The 21005-nt window shown below is 42.8% G+C and overlaps 1 protein-coding gene across 1 annotated transcript in view; it reads right to left on the reverse strand.

The window, feature by feature from the left end:
* Nucleotides 1-391: 391 nt before the first annotated feature.
* Nucleotides 392-21005, reverse strand: part of plxnb2a.1 (plexin b2a, tandem duplicate 1) — a 91435-nt gene continuing 70821 nt past the window's right edge. The window contains exons 24-38 of the mRNA XM_045217670.1: nt 20667-20803; nt 16907-17007; nt 13800-14029; nt 13372-13553; nt 13115-13181; nt 11865-12011; nt 10724-10880; nt 10467-10567; nt 6214-6298; nt 5779-5930; nt 4434-4594; nt 2710-2922; nt 2400-2475; nt 2205-2279; nt 392-1903 (exon numbers count right to left, since the gene is read on the reverse strand). Of these exons, the coding sequence (XP_045073605.1) occupies nt 1799-1903; nt 2205-2279; nt 2400-2475; nt 2710-2922; nt 4434-4594; nt 5779-5930; nt 6214-6298; nt 10467-10567; nt 10724-10880; nt 11865-12011; nt 13115-13181; nt 13372-13553; nt 13800-14029; nt 16907-17007; nt 20667-20803 (1989 nt within the window). The 3' untranslated portion in view covers nt 392-1798. The remainder of the gene's footprint in view (nt 1904-2204; nt 2280-2399; nt 2476-2709; nt 2923-4433; nt 4595-5778; nt 5931-6213; nt 6299-10466; nt 10568-10723; nt 10881-11864; nt 12012-13114; nt 13182-13371; nt 13554-13799; nt 14030-16906; nt 17008-20666; nt 20804-21005) is intronic.

The raw sequence follows: 21005 nt of genomic DNA on the forward strand, positions 1-21005 counted from the left end.
AATGGCACTATTGCCTTGATAGTGCACTTTTTTGGGACCCCATTTGGCACGCACCCTTAAATACATCACCAGGTCAATGTGTGAGGATATGCACACTGTATGGGAGATTGAGGGAATATGCAGCATCACATCATGCGCCATAGACAAATTCTATTCATCTACCTCCGTATAGCTTCAGGATGACAACACATGGGTTTAGTATTCAAATATATTTGAGGAGTGATTGAAAATGATTCGGCAGTTTGCATAGCAAATAAAGCAAATGGGGAAAACTATTTGGCAAATTATTTAAGGATGACGTTTGAAATCCATTCAAATGGTTTCAGAAGAATTGCTCAATAGTAAAAGGCAGTACCTGTACCGAGTTGACAACCTCCACGAGTCATGGTGGTTCACAGTTCAATGATTTATAAAAGTACCATTCAATTATATACATATGTAATGATCATTTTAGCATTTCTCTCTTCAATATCTAGTCTCTTGTTTCACACACAAACAATAAGAGCCATTTTGAAATAAACAGTTAAAAAAATTATACAAAAAAACAATTATGGCATAGCACATAACAGCAAACATTTTGTATTATTAGCATCGAGCTAAAGTGGTTACATTTCAGATTAACAAGCACTGATTCATCTATCCACATATGCACCGTTTCTGGACCCAAGATGGAAAAATTAAGGCAAATGATGTGTTGCTTGAGTAAAAATGAGAAGATGTTCACTTCAGCTCTACTGTCGATTGGCACTTAGTCAAACCAAAGGCTAGTGTGTGAGAGAGCTCTAACTTGGTCCGTCAGCTAGTTTCAGTGAGACGTTGATATCAAATGGTACAGTATTAATGTGCTTCATCTTTTAGTACTGGTCTTGTTGGTGTGTTTTACTACTGTTTAGGGGAGAGCTGACCCTGAATAGTGACACAGTCATTCATATGAAGTGGTTCAGGCTGTTGCACCCTATTCCCCTACATACTGCACTACACAGGAGAACCAAACTAAAAAAAGATATCAATGACAAATAAAAATCACGGCAAAAACAACGTTCGGCCATTTTTAGAATAACAACATCATTAACCAGTCATAACTAGCCAATGGCAACGCAGATTACACAGTAAGCAACCAATCGATTAAACACAGGATATGACATCATGGAACACCCTGTTTCTTCGCTTCTAGAAACGTTTTAAAAACACAAATTAACAAACTTAGTTGTGCCCATCCATCCGTTTAAAAAATAATTTCATCTGGGTATGTAAAGCGTATTTTGCATAAAGCCTGCGCCATAAAAATATATGTACATACAATACTACTCTCTTAACTCTGGAGCACATTAAACATCTGATTATCTGTACAAGCTGTAATTCATCAACACCAGGTTTTATGTCATGAGGCTGACAGGTATAGTTGCTATGGTTGGTCAGTGGTGGTGTACCGTATATCCTCTGTCGGGGTTTACAGTCTGCTAGCTCACTCAGGGACTATACTGTAGGCCCTTGCTCATTCAGAGTCTATAGGATCCATAGAGTCAGAGAGAGAGAGGGAGATGGAGTGATTAGGGATCATCCTGTCCAAGTTTGGCCCTGTAGTTCTGCTCCTTCACAAGTATTTTCCCCAAACGCCATAGTTTCCCACATCATGTCTCTAGGAGGAAGATTGATGTGTGTAACTCTTCGTGGTTGGTACTGTAATAGTCTGAAGTTAACGAGTCCTGCCTCAGTCTCCGGTCCCCCTCATCTTGGTCTACAGTGGTCCCATAGCTCCTCCCCTTATCTCTGGCCCCACCTCTCTGGGGGTCAGAGGTTAAAGGTCAGTGACCTTGTTCTCGAGGGCGGCGGCTATCTGCTGCAGCCGCAGGGTCAGCTGTTTACTCTGGGCGGCTGGGTCCTCATCTAAAGACTGGATGATCTGGAGGGAGGGAGGGAGGGGAAACGAGAGAGGACACAGAAGAGACAGAGTAGTAAACAGATTTTCTGCGACAGCAAGTGCCATTCATTTGTCTAATTTCCTACAGGATGTAGGGACAATGCAGAGGTAGTTAACCACGTGGATAGGGCCTTCAAACCACCAAACAAGGAAGTGAGTCCTAAGGTTCTTAACCAAGTGGATAGGGCCTTCAAACCACCAAACAAGGAAGTGAGTCCTAAGGTTCTTAACCAAGTGGATAGGGCCTTCAAACCACCAAACAAGTGAGTAGTAAGGTTTTTACCCCGTCATAGTATTTGCTGGCATACTGGTAGAGCTGGTGCAAGGCCGCCTGGGTATTCAGCTTGTCTGTGTGTTCCTGGAGAGGACAAAGGAGGAAGGATGAATCTTATTGGTGTATTCTGATGATGCAATAGAAGACTGCCCACACACAACCACAAACAGATGTGAGGTCACACGTGAACACACAGGTACGTACCCTGGACACCTCAGCCAGGTGTGTGTTCATGTCCTGGTCACTGACTGGGACCATCTGCTTGATTCCCTTGTAGTAACTGAGGAGAGACAGAAGGAGAGCGAGATGAGATGTCTGATTGGCTGACAGGTCCTACCAACCTATCCCCTGTGTTGTTTATGATGCACTAGAAGAGATAATACTACATCTGGTGTGTTCGGACTGCAACCTATTCTCTATATTGGTCAAGAGTACTGCAGTATCGGCTCATTAGATTGGCAGTCAATCCAATCCTCATCATCATATGTTCTGGGATGAATATGAGAGAACTCACTCGTCCACCATCTTCTTATAGGTGGAGATCTCCTTTGCATAGAGCAGCTTGTTGCTGGGAGATTCCCGGCTCAGTTTGTGTTCCGTCTTGGTGCAGGCGTCCATGAAGGTCTGAGCGATGACGGACAGCGAGGCGTCCACCACCTCCGTCACGTGCACGTCAAAGATGAAGTGAGGGTTCTTCAGGATGTTCACCCAGAAACGCAAGGGCAGGCTGGGGAAGGAGAACACACACATTAGTATAACACACACACACACACACACACACACACACAACCGCACAGAGCAGCACAGCTTAACCCAGCATAAGAGCAAGGTGAAACAGTTGCAGGCTGTCCAAACTAAAGCCCAACTCCTTCCCATCTAATTTAACAAGATAACAGATCCCTTTTCGTTCTCCCTCACAGACCAGCTGAGTCACTCAAACCCAGACATATTAACTCAACACAGGAAACCACAACTAAACAAGTGTGAGTAAGGCTGAATAAAGCCTAATAATCCCACCACCTGCCAGAGTCCTCTAGCCTCAGCCCATATAGAAATCCTATTCAAGTGGTGAGATTCTACTCCTTTGAGAAGGACTTGAGTTCTGTGTTATTAGAATGCCGACTGGAGGAGCCTACAGGGGTCATCAGATCTCCATCTACCTCTGAATCAGCCTTGGTCGAGTGAATTCCTAATGAGTCTGCGGTCTGTCTGTGTCTGTGTGCGTGTGCGTGTGCGCGTGTGTGTGTGTGTGTGTGTGTGTGTGTGTCTTCTCCTCCAGGTCACCTCGGCGTACACCGAGCTAAAGCCTCTTTAAGAATTTATATTTGTTCGCTGGATGCTCGCTCGCTCTCTCTTTCCTCTCTCTCCCTCTCTCCCCTCTAGCCAGCTCAGCTTCACAACAGCTCTAACCCCTAAATACCTATTCTTTACTGGAGATAAGGCCTGGGGAACATTATCCAAGGATAGCGGGGTATAATTATCCAGCTTTGTTAGCTGCATCACATAACACATTCACTGGAAGCCCTCATTTAATTGGCTTGCTGATATCTCCTCTTGCTGATATGTAGGAGAGGGGTGGGAGAGATAGAGAGAGGGAGAGCGAGATAGAGAGAGAGAGAGAGAGAGAGAGAGAGAGAGAGAGAGACAGAGGGTTAGATAAAGAGGAAGGGACTGAGAATGGAGAGAAGAGAAACAGGGGAAGAAAGAGAGGGAGTGAGTGAAAGAGGAGAAGATAGATAGTGAGAGAGATGTCTCTAGAGTCTAATGAATTCAGTCTTTCAGCTCCTCATCCTGACTACAGCTCTTACTCTGACACTCATTCCCACCTGTCAATCAAATATACATCACAAGCAGTATCTATATTTAATAGTTCCCATCAACAGGAGTTAAATAATTCACTCTGATAACTTCCAGGGAAGGTAGGACAGTCAGACCCTAGGACTACAACATGGTAAGAAGCAGTCAGACCCTAGGACTACAACATGGTAAGAAGCAGTCAGACCCTAGGACTACAACATGGTAAGAAGCAGTCAGACCCTAGGACTACAACATGGTAAAAAGGAGTCAGACCCTAGGACTACAACATGGTAAAAAGGAGTCAGACCCTAGGACTACAACATGGTAAGAACAGTCAAGTGTAGAAGAAGGTTGGAGGTACTGAACTATTGTGTTTATACGTATGTGTATACAGTGTGCATATCTGTGTGTGTGTGTGTGTTTGTGTCTATGTGTGTGTACCTGTTGGTCTTCCAGATATGGACAGTCTCCTCCTCAACGTTGTCGTGTTTCAGAGCCTGCTCATCCAGGAAGTCAAAGAAGTATTTAACAGCAGGAGGAACCACCGCTCCAGAACACAACACACTGCGGAAGAAATCATCCACAAACTGCTGCAGAGTACCCTGCAACACACACAGGACACACACACATATTAGGACACTCACACTAGGACATATCCAGAGAGACTTCCAGTTATTGCATTCATCTTAAGAGAGCTAGGTGGGACAACCACATATCATATTAGGTAGTCAGTAGATAGTATCTGACAGACGCATAAAACATCAGCTCACATTAAGTACCACAACACACACTTACACCCACACAACTTCCAGTGTATCTCCTGTCCACCCACACAATGAGTGCATCTCCTGTCCACCCACACAATGAGTGCATCTCCTGTCCACCCACACAATGAGTGCATCTCCTGTCCACCCACACAATGAGTGCATCTCCTGTCCACCCACACAATGAGTGCATCTCCTGTCCACCCACACAATGAGTGCATCTCCTGTCCACCCACACAATGAGTGCATCTCCTGTCCACCCACACAATCAGCGCTACATATTCTAAGTTTTATATTTTCCGGGTCAAATGAGTAATGAATGAGTAATTCTGCACTTGTGCTAAAGGTGTTATAAGCCTATTATAACTAGTACTATAACTGCTAAACATAATGCTATAACTGCAATACGTAGTGCTATAACTGCTATACGTTGTGCTATAACTGCAATACGTAGTGCTATAACTGCTATTGGTAGTGCTATAACTGCTATATGTAGTGCTATAACTGCTATACGTAGTGCTATAACTGCTATACGTAGTGCTATAACTGCTATACGTAGCGCTATAACTGCTATATGTAGTGCTATAACTGTTCTTAGTAGTGCTATAACTGCTATATGTAGTGCTATAACTGCTATATGTAGTGCTGTAACTGTTCTTAGTAGTGCTATAACTGCTATATGTGGTGCTATAACTGTTCCTACTAGTACCATAACTGTTCTTAGTAGTGCTATAATTTCTATATGTAGTGCTGTAACTGTTCTTAGTAGTGCTATAACTGCTATATGTAGTGCTGTAACTGTTCTTAGTAGTGCTATAACTGCTATATGTAGTGCTGTAACTGTTCTTAGTAGTGCTATAACTGCTATATGTAGTGCTGTAACTGTTCTTAGTAGTGCTATAACTGCTATACGTAGTGCTGTAACTGTTCCTACTAGTGCTATAATTGCTAGACATAGCGCTATAACTTCTATACGGAGTGCTATAACAGCTGTATGTAGTGTAGTTATCAGACTGACTAACCTTGACAGAGAGCAGTCGTGTCAGGTAGATCTCAGCGATGGCTTTAGTCGTAGCCTTAGCCTTCAAACTTCCTCTCTTAGATTTGACCTCATCCAGCTCGTCTGCTGGCCGCACCAGGTGGAACACCTTGTCATCTTCCAACAGGGCGTTTTCTACAGGGGACGCCAGACCACACAACACAACACAGGGTGAGACACCAGGGACATGTTCAGTAGGCATCAGATAGAAGATAAGACTCAAACAGGGTGGGACTCCCTAAATTCTTTTTCGTTTCCCCTTGCAAAATGTTTGGCCATAATGAACATGACCAAAGGTTGAGACGTTTTTCCTAGATGCTGATCTCAGGTCAGTAGTGCATTCCCCACCCTGATAGATTAAGGTTAGGATTGGGGGACAGGTAGGCCGATCCTAGATCTGTGCTTCGGGATAACTCACTTTCTTCGTGGCTGTCCTGGTTCTGGTGGAACTGGCGATGGGTGTGAAGCACTCTGGACAGCACCAGCGTGGCATTGTCTCTCACCTGAAACACACAGTCCAGTACCTTATCTAGTTAACACAGTCCAGTACCATACAGTGGGGAGAACAAGTATTTGATCACCTACCAACCAGTAAGAATTCCAGCTCTCACAGACCTGTTAGTTTTTCTTTAAGAAGCCCTCCTGTTCTCCACTCATTACCTGTATTAACTGCACCTGTTTGAACTCGTTACCTGTATAAAAAAACACCTGTCCACACACTCAATCAAACAGACTCCAACCTCTCCACAATGGCCAAGACCAGAGAGCTGTGTAAGGACATCAGGGATAAAATTGTAGACCTGCACAAGGCTGGGATGTGCTACAGGACAATAGGCAAGCAGCTTGGTGAGAAGGCAACAACTGTTTGCGCAATTATTAGAAAATGGAAGAAGTTCAAGATGACGGTCAATCACCCTCGGTCTGGGGCTCCATGCAAGATCGCACCTCATGGGGCATCAATGGTCATGAGGAAGGTGAGGGATCAGCCCAGAACTACACGGCAGGACCTGGTCAATGACCTGAAGAGAGCTGGGACCACAGTCTCAAAGAAAACCATTAGTAACACACTACGCCGTCATGGATTAAAATCCTGCAGCGCAGGCAAGGTCCCCCTGCTCAAGCCAGCGCATGTCCAGGCCCGTCTAAAGTTTGCCAATGACCATCTGGATGATCCAGAGGAGGAATGGGAGAAGGTCATGTGGTCTGATGAGACAAAAATAGAGCTTTTTGGTCTAAACTCCACTCGCCGTGTTTGGAGGAAGAAGAAGGATGAGTACAACCCCAAGAGCACCATCCCATGGAGGTGGAAACATCATTCTTTGGGGATGCTTTTCTGCTAAGGGGACAGGACGACTGCACCGTATTGAAGGGAGGATGGATGGGGCCATGTATCGCGAGATCTTGTCCAACAACCTCCTTCCCTCAGTAAGAGCATTGAAGATGGGTCATGGCTGGGTCTTCCAGCATGACAACGACCCGAAACACACAGCCAGGGCAACTAAGGAGTGGCTCCGTAAGAAGCATCTCAAGGTCCTGGAGTGGCCTAGCCAGTCTCCAGACCTGAACCCAATAGAAAATCTTTGGAGGGAGCTGAAAGTCCGTATTGCCCAGCGACAGCCCCGAAACCTGAAGGATCTGGAGAAGGTCTGTATGGAGGAGTGGGCCAAAATCCCTGCTGCAGTGTGTGCAAACCTGGTCAAGACCTACAGGAAACGTATGATCTCTGTAATTGCAAACAAAGGTTTCTGTACCAAATATTAAGTTCTGCTTTTCTGATGTATCAAATACGTATGTCATGCAATAAAATGCAAATGAATTACTTAAAAATCATACAATGTGATTTTCTGGATTTTTGTTTTAGATTCCGTCTCTCACAGTTGAAGTGTACCTATGATAAAAATTACAGACCTCTACATGCTTTGTAAGTAGGAAAACCTGCAAAATCGGCAGTGTATCAAATACTTGTTCTCCCCACTGTATAGTAAACACAGTACAGTACCATATCTAGTAAACAGTAATAATAATAATAATAATAATAATAATAATAATAATATGCCATTTAGCAGACGCTTTTATCCAAAGCGACTTACAGTCATGCGTGCATACATTTTTTTGTGTATGGGTGGTCCCGGGGATCGAACCCACTACCTTGGCGTTACAAGCGCCGTGCTCTACCAGCTGAGCTACAGAGGACCACCAGTACAGTACCATGTATAGTAAACACAGTACTATACCATATATAGTTAACACAGTCCAGTACCATGTATAGTTAACACAGTAGAGAACCATATATAGTTAACACAGTACAGAACCATATATAGTTAACACAGTACAGAACCATATATAGTTAACACAGTACAGAACCATATATAGTTAACACAGTACAGAACCATATATAGTTAACACAGTACAGTACCATATATAGTTAACACAGTACAGTACCATATATAGTTAACACAGTACAGTACCATATATAGTTAACACAGTACAGTACCATATATAGTAAACACAGTACAGTACCATATATAGTTAACACAGTACAGTACCATATATAGTTAACACAGTCCAGTACCATATATAGTTAACACAGTACAGTACCATATATAGTTAACACAGTACAGTACCATATATAGTTAACACAGTCCAGTACCATATATAGTTAACACAGTACAGTACCATATATAGTTAACACAGTACAGTACCATATATAGTTAACACAGTACAGTACCATATATAGTTAACACAGTACAGTACCATATATAGTTAACACAGTACAGTACCATATATAGTTAACACAGTACAGTACCATATATAGTTAACACAGTACAGTACCATATATAGTTAACACAGTACAGTACCATATATAGTTAACACAGTACAGTACCATATATAGTTAACACAGTAGAGAACCATATATACAGTGAGGGGAAAAAAGTATTTGATCCCCTGCTGATTTTGTATGTTTGCCCACTGACAAAGAAATGATCAGTCTATAATTTTAATGGTAGGTTTATTTGAACAGTGAGAGACAGAATAACAACAAATAAATGCAGAAGAACGCATTTCAAAAATGTTATAAATTGATGCGGGAAATTAGTATTTGACCCCCTCTCAATCAGAAAGATTTCTGGCTCCCAGGTGTCTTTTATACAGGTAACGAGCTGAGATTAGGAGCACACTCTTAAAGGGAGTGCTCCTAATCTCAGCTTGTTACCTGTATAAAAGACACCTGTCCACAGAAGCAATCAATCAATCAGATTCCAAACTCTCCACCATGGCCAAGACCAAAGAGCTCTCCAAGGATGTTAGGGACAAGATTGTAGACCTACACAAGGCTAGAATGGGCTACAAGACCATCGCCAAGCAGCTTGGTGAGAAGGTGACAACAGTTGGTGCGATTTGTTGCAAATGGAAGAAATACAAAAGAACTGTCAATCTCCCTCGGCCTGGGGCTCCTTGCAAGATCTCACCTCGTGGAGTTGCAATGATCATGAGAACGGTGAGGAATCAGCCCAGAACTACATGGGAGGATCTTGTCAATGATCTCAAGGCAGCTGTCACCAAGAAAACAATTGGTAACACACTACACTGTGAAGGACTGAAATCCTGCAGCGCCCGCAAGGTCCCCCTTCTCAAGAAAGCACATATACAGGGCCGTCTGAAGTTTGCCAATGAACATCTGAATGATTCAGAGGAGAACTGGGTGAAAGTGTTGTGGTCAGATGAGACCAAAATCGAGCTCTTTGGCATCAACTCAACTCGCCGTGTTTGGAGGAGGAGGAATGCTGCCTATGACCCCAAGAACACCGACCCCAAGAACACCATCCCCACCGTCAAACATGGAGGTGGAAACATTATGCTTTGGGGGTGTTTTTCTGATAAGGGGACAGGAGAACTTCACCGCATCAAAGGGACGATGGACGGGGCCATGTACCGTCAAATCTTGGGTGAGAACCTCCTTCCCTCAGTCAGGCATTGAAAATGGGTCGTGGATGGGTATTCCAGCATGACAATGACCCAAAACACACGGCCAAGGCAACAAAGGAGTGGCTCAAGAAGAAGCACATTAAGGTCCTGGTGTGGCCTAGCCAGTCTCCTGACCTTAATCCCATAGAAAATCTGTGGAGGGAGCTGAAGGCTCGAGTTGCCAAACGTCAGCCTCAAAACCTTAATGACTTGGAGAAGATCTGCAAAGAGGAGTGGAACAAAATCCCTCCTGAGATGTGTGCAAACCTGGTGGCCAACTACAAGAAACGTCTGACTTCTGTGATTGCCAACAAGGGTTTTGCAGAGGGGTCAAATACTTATTTCCCTCATTAAAATGCAAATCAATTTATAACATTTCTGACATGCGTTTTTCTGGATTTTTTTGTTGTTATTCTGTCTCTCACTGTTCAAATAAACCTACAATTAAAATTATAGACTGATCATGTCTTTGTCAGTGGGCAAACGTACCAAAAGAACAAAAGAACCATATATAGTTGGAGTTTCACTAAACTGTGGATTGCAAAACCCAACATTTCAATGGAACATCTGAAGTCCAGGAACAATTCAACATTAATGAATAAAGACAGCCAGCCCTGATAGATATTCACATGAACTATACATATGTTGAGAAGCTATTCAGAGAGAACACTACTATAAGGCTGAGGTCCTCGGACAGCCACTCACGTTGTAATGTGCCAGTGTGTTGAGTCTCTTCCACCTGCCCTCCTTCTGTGACGTCAAGTCCATGTCTGACAGGATCTGCCCTGTAGAGCCGGGGCGCCACTCTGTGGACGGGTGGGAAGTGCACCTTAGCATTATAATATTACTTAAAGGTATGTAGACTAACATACATGCAAAAACATGAAACTTCCGGTTGTTCCCCAACTCTGCATTGGATAACAATGGTAGAACCGTGTGTGTGCGCATGTGTGCATTCTCACCCAGAGCAACACTGTCCACCTTCGGTCTCTGTGTGTAGGGCAGGTTGCGGAACACCTGTTCAATTATCTTCTCCTTCACCTGAGAGATGGTGTCACAGTTCAGCACCTTCACCGGCGTCACGTCTGGCCCCTCCCCGTGCACCAGCACCTGCAGGGTCTGATTGGACACACACAGATGTCAATCGTCCAGAGTCACACTGACCTCTGACCTCATGATTAGGCCACACCTATTTGTTTTGGTAAATGATAGCAACATGTTGGGTACAGCTGTCTAAAACAGCATTCTGTAGATTAATTTGCCTTGTGTGTATTGATTATTTGACCAAAAATACAATGTATTGCCTAAATGAATGAAAAACAGCATGGGGAGAGAAGACTTGAAACATGATGTCTCTCTCTATCAGTTTTCCCATAAATCACTGAGCTGATTTCTCTTCCAGATGATAACACGCTGTTTTCACAAAAGTCAGTTACAAGAGCCAATCATATTACAGGGTCTGTTACGAAAGCCAATCGTATTAGAAGGTCCATTACGAGAGCCAATCGTATTACAGGGTCTGTTAAACCAACCTTATCAGTGATTGAGTCTGATGGAAACATTAACCTCTAGCCCGTCTCTCTGCCCTTATTGAGCTTTCCCTCTCTCTCTCTCTCACCACTCCCTCGCTCTCACCACTCCCTCTCTCTAATTATCTCTCTATGCTCTCTCTCTCTCCTCACTGAGATCTGAGACCCTCTGCTCAAAGTCGTTATTCCATTACATGTGATGTTAGTGGACATCTACAGTGACTAGGGGCCCATTCGCTACCACCCCCTGTGTCCTGGGTCACGTACGCATCACAATAATACACTGAGAGAGTGAGATAGTCCATAGAGAAGCAGGTACCAGTGTGAGTAGAGGGCATTAGGACTAGATCACAGGAGCCAGAGGAGATGGTTAGACTTGATAAGACAGCTAGTGTTCTTGTATTGAGGGCTTGTGTCGTAGAATTACAAAATCGGTAGTAGAGTGGATATAGCTGGAAAATCCAGTTCACTCAAAATGGCTGCTGGTTCACCCACCATAGAGTGCTGCTTTGAATAGGAATATCTCTTCTAGTAATTGTAATTCTTTGAGCGGTGCAGTATAGAGTGTACTCACCAGGACGCAGTACTCCACATCGTCCCCTAGGAGCCCCGTGTCGTTCAGAGTGTACTTGGCCTTCTTCATCTTAGCGTCCACTGGACCCTTCTCTACCTGGTGCTTGATGGCCTTGAACAGTTTGTATAGGGGCTCGCCCGCAGAGTCCTACACACACACACACAGAGGGGAGTGAGCTCATCAGTACTAATGAGACCATTCTCTCTTCTCTTTCAGTGTAATTACTGAAGACACAGCCCCATGTTCACTGTCACACAATTGATTATTTAAAGAGTGCTTTAATCCACAAATCTATAAGACCAAATAAATACGTTTTCTCCAGGGTGGTCTCATTGGAACGTCTCAAACCAAACACTTCATCTGAAACATTAGGTGACAAAAGTGAGACATTGGGGGGCAAAGGAGAGGGAAACTGGAGAGAGACAGAAAGAGTGGTGGAGAGATGGAAAGAATGTGAATCAGAATGTGAAGACTTCAGAATCAATACATAAAATAAGAGAGAGAGACTGAAAGAGACAAAGAGAGAGAGAGACAGAATGAAAGAGAGAGAGAGACAGAATGAAAGAGAGAGAGACAGAAAGAGACAGAGAGAGACAGAATGAAAGAGACAGAGAGAGACAGACAGAAAGAGAGACAGAGAGAGACAGAAAGAGACAGAAGACAGAAAGAGACAGGAGAGAGAGAGACAGAGAGAGAGAGACAGAGAGACAGAGACAGGAAAGACAGAGACAAAAGACACAGACAGAAAGAGAAGAAGAAAGAGCACAGAGAGAGAAGAGAGACAGAGAAAGCAGAGACAGAAAGACAGAGACAGAAAGAGACAGACAGAAAGAGACAGAAAGAGAGAGAGAGAGACAGAAAGAGAGCGAGAGAGACAGAGAGAACAGAAAGAGACAGACAGAGACAGACAGAGAGAGAGACAGAGAGAGACAGAAGAGAGACAGAGAGAGACAGAAGAGACAGAAGAGAGAGACAGAGAGACAGAGACAGAAAGAGACAGACAGATGGAGAGAGACAGACAGAAAGAGACAGAGAGAGACAGAGAGACAGAGACAGAGAGAGACAGACAGAAAGAGACAGAGCGAGACAGAGACAGAGAGAGACAGAGACAGAAAGAGACAGAGAGAGAATGAAAGAGAAAGACAGACAGTGAGAGAAGAAGGAGAGAGAGAGATTGTGAGAGATTGATGGAGAGAAAAAGAGGGTTTAAAAGAAAGAGCAGGTTTGAATAAACAACGTGTGAGTCTTACCCTGAGGAACTGATAGAGACAGATGGACATCCAGTTACACAGCATCCTCTCCACCACCGTCTCTGACCTGCACACACAAATTCATCAATTAAACAATTCAATTAATTAACTGCTTTCTTGTGATCTACTGTTCTCTTGTGATCCACCTGTGTTGTGTTTACTAGGCACGAAACATAAGAAAACACAGAGGGGTACCATCTAAACTTGCCCAATAAGAAATGCTGGTTTTCATTAAGACAGGCCTGTGTGTGTCTCACCTGCGCAGCATGAGTTTGGGGTTCTTGCTGTGCACATATTCCTCCATCAGTTCCAGCAGTAGGCTTCTCATGATGTCTGTGTAGTACTCTAGTTTCCCGTGCAGAGCCACAGTTAGTAACGACGCAAAGTAGACCCTGGACCTGGCGTTAAAGTCTGGACGGCCCTCCAAGGTCTTGATGAACTAAGAACACACAGAGACCCGACAGAGAGATGGGGTTAGCAACTCCTGTTTAAATCAATAGAACATCTGTAGGTATAGAACGAGTATCGACTCTATGTCAATACTCTGAAACTGTATCTGGCAGAAGTACTGTAGACAGGCAGCCAGGCAGTCAACCTAATAGACAAGACATACAGACAGAGCCAGACCGACAGGGAGAGAAACAGTCAGCCATCCAGCCATCTCAGCAAGCTGAGTAAAACCTACATTGATGAGGAAGGTCTTGGAGTTGAGCAGGTTAGAGAACTGGTTGAGGGCCTGAGCTACGATGACCTTCCGTCCCTCGGGGATGTCCAGCTTGCCAGTGATCATGACATCATTGTCCCCGTCTTTAGAGGGTAGGAAGAAGACCCGGTCTGTGTAGGTCTTATAGTCCAGGAAGGGGATCCTGGCCTCACTCAGGTCATTGGTCTGGTCCTCCATCTCGATCATCAGGTCTGGAGGAAGATACAGAACACAACAAGACTAGCTCCTAGGAGAACCAGAACACAAAAAGACTAGCTCCTAGGAGAACCAGAACACAAAAAGACTAGCTCCTAGGAGAACCAGAACACAACAAGACTAGCTCCTAGGAGAACCAGAACACAACAAGACTAGCTCCTAGGAGAACCAGAACACAACAAGACTAGCTCCTAGGAGAACCAGAACACAACAAGACTAGCTCCTAGGAGAACCAGAACACAACAAGACTAGCTCCTAGGAGAACCAGAACACAACAAGACTAGCTCCTAGGAGAACCAGAACACAACAAGACTAGCTCCTAGGAGAACCAGAACACAACAAGACTAGCTCCTAGGAGAACCAGAACACAACAAGACTAGCTCCTAGGAGAACCAGAACACAACAAGACTAGCTCCTAGGAGAACCAGAACACAACAAGACTAGCTCCTAGGAGAACCAGAACACAACAAGACTAGCTCCTAGGTGAACCAGAACACAACAAGATAGTGTGTGTGTGTAATGTTTTAGCAGTGTATGTGGTGTGTGATAGTGTGTGATGTTATAGCAGTGTATGTGGTGTGTGATAGTGTGTGTGATGTTATAGCAGTATGTGGTGTGTGATAGTGTGTGATGTTATAGCAGTGTATGTGGTGTGTGATAGGTGTGATGTTATAGCAGTGTATGTGGTGTGTAATGATAGTGTGTGTGATGTTATAGCAGTGTATATGGTGGGAGTAGTATGTGTGATGTTATAGCAGTGTATGTGGTGTGTGATAGTGTGTGTGATGTTATAGCAGTGTATGTGGTGAGTGTGTAAATAGTGTGTGATGTTATAGCAGTGTATGTGGTGTGTGATAGTGTGTGTGATGTTATGTAGCAGTGTATGTGGTGTGTGATAGTGTGCAGCTGCGATGTTATAGCAGTGTATGTGGTGTGTGATAGTGTGTGATGTTATATTGCTGAGTGTATGTGGTGTGGTGATAGTGTGTGATGTTATAGCAGTGTATGTGGCTGTGTGATAGTGTGTGATGTTATAGCAGTGTATGTGGTGTGTGATAGTGTGTGTGAAGTAAAAGTTATAGCAGTGTATGTGGTGTGTGATAGGTGTGATGTTATAGCAGTGTATGTGGTGTGTGATAGTGTGTGTGATGTTATAGCAGTGTATGTGGTGTGTGATAGTGTAGTGTGATGTTATAGCAGTGTATGTGGTGTGTGATAGTGTGTGTGATGTTACTGTAGTGTATGTGGTGTGTGATAGTGTGTGATGTTATAGCAGTGTATGTGGTGTGTGATAGTGTGTGTGATGTTATAGCAGTGTATGTAGTATGATAGTTAGTGTAATGTTTTAGCAGTGTATGTGTGGTGTGTGATAGTGTGTGTGATGTTATAGCAGTGTAGCTGTGCTGGTGTGTGATAGTGTGTGATGTTATAGCAGTGTATGTGGTGTGCTGATAGTGTGTGATGTTATAGCAGTGTATGTAGTGTGTGTGATAGTGTGTGTGATGTTATAGCAGTGTATGTGGTGTGTGATAGTGTGTGTGATGTTATAGCAGTGTATGTGGAGTGTGATAGTGTGTGATGTTATAGCAGTGTATGTGGTGTGTGATAGTGTGTAAGATGTTATAGCAGTGTATGTGGTCGTGTGATAGTGTGTGTGATGTTATAGCAGTGTGTGTAATGTGGTGATAGTGTGTGTGATGTTTTAGCAGTGTGGTGTGTGATAGTGTGTGTGATGTTATAGCAGTGTATGTGGTGTGTGATAGTGTGTGTGATGTTATAGCAGTTAGTAGTGGTGTGTGATAGTGTGTGTGATGTTATAGCAGTGTATGTGGTGTGTGATAGTGTGTGATGTTATAGCAGTGTATGTGGGTGATAGTGTGTGATGTTATAGCAGTGTATGGCTGGTGTGTGATAGTGTGTGATGTTATAGCGAGTGTATGTGGTGTGTGATAGTGTGTGATGTTATAGAGTGTATGTGGTGTGTGATAGTGTGATGTTATAGGTGTGCTATGTGGTGTGTGATGGTGTGTGTGATGTTATAGCAGTGTATGGTGTGTGATAGTGTGTGTGATGTTATAGCAGTGTATGTGGTGTGTGATAGTGTGTGTGATATTATAGCAGTGTATGTGGGTGTGATAGTGTGTGATGTTATAGTAGTGTATGTGGTGTGTGATAGTGTGTGATGTTATAGCAGTGTGTGCTGGTGTGTGATGAGTGTGTGATGTTATAGCAGTGTATGTGGTGTGTGATAGTGTGTGATGTTATAGCAGTGTATGTGGTGTGTGGTGTGTAATGTTTTAGCAGTGTATGTGGTGTGTGATAGTGTGTGATGTTATGCAGTGTATGTGGTGTGTGATAGTGTGTGCTGATGTTAGCTTAGTGTAACTAGTGGTGTGTGATAGTGTGTGTGTATGTTATGAGCAGTGTATGTGGTGTGTGATAGTGTGTGATGTTATAGCAGTGTATGTGGTGTGTGATAGTGTGTGTGATGTTATAGCAGTGTATGTGGTGTGTGATAGTGTGTGTGATGTTATAGCAGTGTAGTGGTGTGTGATAGTGTGTGTGATGTTATAGCAGTATATGTGGTGTGTGATGTTATAGCAGTGTATGTGGTGTGTGATAGTGTGTGTGATGTTATAGCAGTGTATGTGGTGTGTGATAGTGTGTGATGTTATAGTGTATGTGGTGTGTGATAGTGTGTGTGATGTTATAGCAGTGTATGTGGTGTGTGATAGTGTGTGATGTTATAGCAGTGTATGTGTTGTGTGTGATAGTGTGTGATGTTATAGCAGTGTATGTGGTGTGTGATAGTGTGTGTGATGTTATAGCAGTGTATGTGGTGTGTGATAGTGTGTGTGATAGTGTGCACATACCTGTGAATTCCTTCTTGCAGCGGTCTCTCACGCTCTCCTCCAGATTCTCCAACTGGTGTTTTACTTTCTCATACTCTCTCTCTGCCTGCTGGCTCTTCCTCCTGTCATACACACATAGGAACAGTCCATTAGACATCAACACACAGGAACAGCCCATTAGACTATTAACACATAGGAACAGTCCATTAGACATCAACACACAGGAACAGCCCATTAGACTATTAACACATAGGAACAGTTCATTAGACTATAGACAACACATAGGAACAACTCCATTCGACTATTAACACACAGGAACAGCCCATTAGACTATTAACACACATAGGAACAGACCATTAGACTATTAACACACATAGGAACAGTCCATTATACATCAACACACAGGAACAGCCCATTAGACTATTAACACATAAGGAACAGTCCATTGGACATCAACACACAGGAACAGCCCATTAGACTATTAACACATAGAACAGTCCATTATACATCAACACACAGGAACAGCCCATTAGACTATTAACACATAGGAACAGTCCATTAGACATCAACACATAGGAACAGCCCATTAGACAACAATACACAGGAACAACTCCATTCAACTATTAACACATAGGAACAGTCCATTAGACTATTAACACATAGGAACAGTCCATTAGACTATTAACACATAGGAACAGTCCATTGAGACTATTAACACATAGGAACAGTCCATTAGACTATTAACACATAGGAACAGTTCATTAGACTATAGACAACACATAGGAACAACTCCATTCGACTATTAACACACAGGAACAGCCCATTAGACTATTAACACACATAGGAACAGACCATTAGACTATTAACACACATAGGAACAGTCAATGAGACTATTAACACATAGGAACAGCCCATTAGACATGAACACATAGGAACAGCCCATTAGACTATTAACACATAGGAACAGCCCATTAGACTATTAACACACAGGAACAGCCCATTAGACTATTAACACATAGGAACAGTCCATTAGACTATTAACACAGGAACAGTCCATTAGATTACAGGCATGTCATTAACACAGGAACAGTCCATTAGGCTATAGACATTAACACATAGGAACAGTCCATTAGACATTAACACATAGGAACAGCCCATTAGACATTAACACATAGGAACAGTCCATTAGACTATTAACACATAGGAACAGTCCATTAGACTATTAACACAGGAACAGTCCATTAGACTATTAACACATAGGAACAGGCCATTAGACTAACATTAACACATAGGAACAGTCCATTAGACTAAGAATTAACACAGGAACAGTCCATTAGACTACAGCCATTACATTTACATTTACATTTTAGTCATTTAGCAGACGCTCTTATCCAGAGCGACTTACAGTTAGGAATACATATATATATTTGTTTTTATACTGCCCCCCGTAGAATCGAACCCACAACCCTGGCGTTGCAAGCGTCCATGCTCTATCAACTGAGCTACATCCCTGCCGGCCATTCCCTCCCCTACCCTGGACGTACGCTGGGCCAATTGTGCGCGCCCAGGAGTCTCCCGGTCGCGGCCGGCGGTTACAGAGCCTGGATTCGAACCAGGATCTCCTAGTGGCACAGTTAGCACTGTGATGCAGTGCCTTAGACCACTGCGCCACTCAGGCATGTCATTAACACTTAGGAACAGTACATTACACTATAGACATTAACACAGGAACAGTCCATTAGGTTACAGACATTAACACATAGGAACAGTCCATTAGACATTAACACATAGGAACAGCCCATTAGACATTAACACATAGGAACAGTCCATTAGACTATTAACACATAGGAACAGCCCATTAGACATTAACACAGGAACAGTCCATTAGACTATAGACATTAACACATAGGAACAGTCCATTAGATTACAGACATTGACACATAGGAACAGGCCATTAGATTAAAGACATTAACACAGGAACAGTCCATTAGACTACAGACATTAACAAATAGGAACAGTCCATTATATTATAGCCATTAACACATAGGAACAGTCCATTAGACATTGACACATAGGAACAGGCCATTAGATTACAGACATTAACACAGGAACAGTCCATTAGACTACAGACATTAACAAATAGGAACAGTCCATTATATTATAGCCATTAACACATAGGAACAGTCCATTAGACATTAACACATAGGAACAGTCCATTAGACATTAACACATAGGAACAGCCCATTAGACATTAACACATAGGAACAGCCCATTAGACATTAACACATAGGAACAGTCCATTAGACTATTAACACATAGGAACAGCCCATTAGACTATAGACATTAACACATAGGAACAGTCCATTAGACATTAACACATAGGAACAGCCCATTAGACATTAACACATAGGAACAGGCCATTAGTACAGACATTAACACAAGGAACAGCACCATTAGATTATAGACATTAACACATAGGAACAGTCCATTAGACTATTAACACATAGGAACAGCCCATTAGACTATAGACATTAACACATAGGAACAGTCCATTAGATTACAGACATTAACACATAGGAACAGTCCATTAGACTACAGACATTAACACATAGGAACAGTCCATTAGATTACAGACATTAACACATAGGAACAGTCCATTACACTACAGACATTAACACATAGGAACAGTCCATTACACTACAGACATTAACACATAGGAACAGTCCATTAGACTATTAACACATAGGAACAGTCCATTAGACTATTAACACAGGAACAGTCCATTAGATTACAGGCATGTCATTAACACAGGAACAGTCCATTAGACTATAGACATTAACACATAGGAACAGTCCATTAGACATTAACACATAGGAACAGCCCATTAGACATTAACACATAGGAACAGCCCATTAGACATTAACACATAGGAACAGCCCATTAGACATTAACACATAGGAACAGCCCATTAGACTATTAACACATAGGAACAGTCCATTAGACTATTAACACATAAGAACAGTCCATTAGATTACAGACATTAACACATAGGAACAGGTCATTAGATTACAGACATTAACACAGGAACAGTCCATTAGACATTAACACATAGGAACAGTCCATTAGACTACAGACATTAACAAATAGGAACAGTCCATTAGATTACAGGCACGTCATTAACACATAGGAACAGTCCATTAGATTACAGACATTAACACATAGGAACAGTCCATTAGACTAGACATTAACACATAGGAACAGTCCATTAGATTACAGACATTAACACATAGGAACAGTCCATTAGATTACAGACATTAACACATAGGAACAGTCCATTAGATTACAGACATTAACACATAGAAACAGTCCATTAGATTACAGACATTAACACAGGAACAGTCCATTAGACTACAGACATTAACACATAGGAACCATCCATTAGATTACAGACATTAACACATAGGAACAGTCCATTAGATTACAGACATTAACACATAGGAACAGTCCATTAGATTACAGACATTAACACATAGGAACAGTCCATTAGATTATAGACATTAACACATAGGAACCATCCATTAGATTATAGACATTAACACATAGGAACAGTCCATTAGATTACAGAACTGTTCCACTATGTGAATCTGTAGTTTGCACATTTGAGATTATTCCATTGGTCCTAAAGTGTAAACTCCAGACACCCATTTCACTGGGTTAAGTAAAAACAATTCACCCATCAGAACTACATGAGTGGTGCTTGATGGGAAGTGTAGTTGTGTACCTGTAGCAGTAGACGGACACAGCTATGAACAGTAGCATAGGGACGATGACAGCTGGGATGATGATAGCCAAAGGAATCTCATACTTCCTCTCATAGTTCACTGAGCCCACCACCCACTCACCATTACCAAACTTTATCTGTGAGAGAGAGAGAGAGAGAGAGAGAGAGAGAGAGAGAGAGAGAGAGAGAGAGAGAGAGAGAGAGAGAGAGAGAGAGAGAGAGAGAGAGAGAGAGAGAGAGAGAGAGAGAGAGAGAGAGAGAGAGAGAGAGATGAGGAGAGAGAGCGAGTCAGTTAAGCGACAAAGGAAAAAAGTGAATAAACTACAAGACGTGTATAAT

This window comes from Coregonus clupeaformis, unplaced genomic scaffold (assembly GCF_020615455.1).
Source record: "Coregonus clupeaformis isolate EN_2021a unplaced genomic scaffold, ASM2061545v1 scaf1173, whole genome shotgun sequence".
NCBI classification, from domain to species: Eukaryota; Metazoa; Chordata; class Actinopteri; order Salmoniformes; family Salmonidae; genus Coregonus; species Coregonus clupeaformis.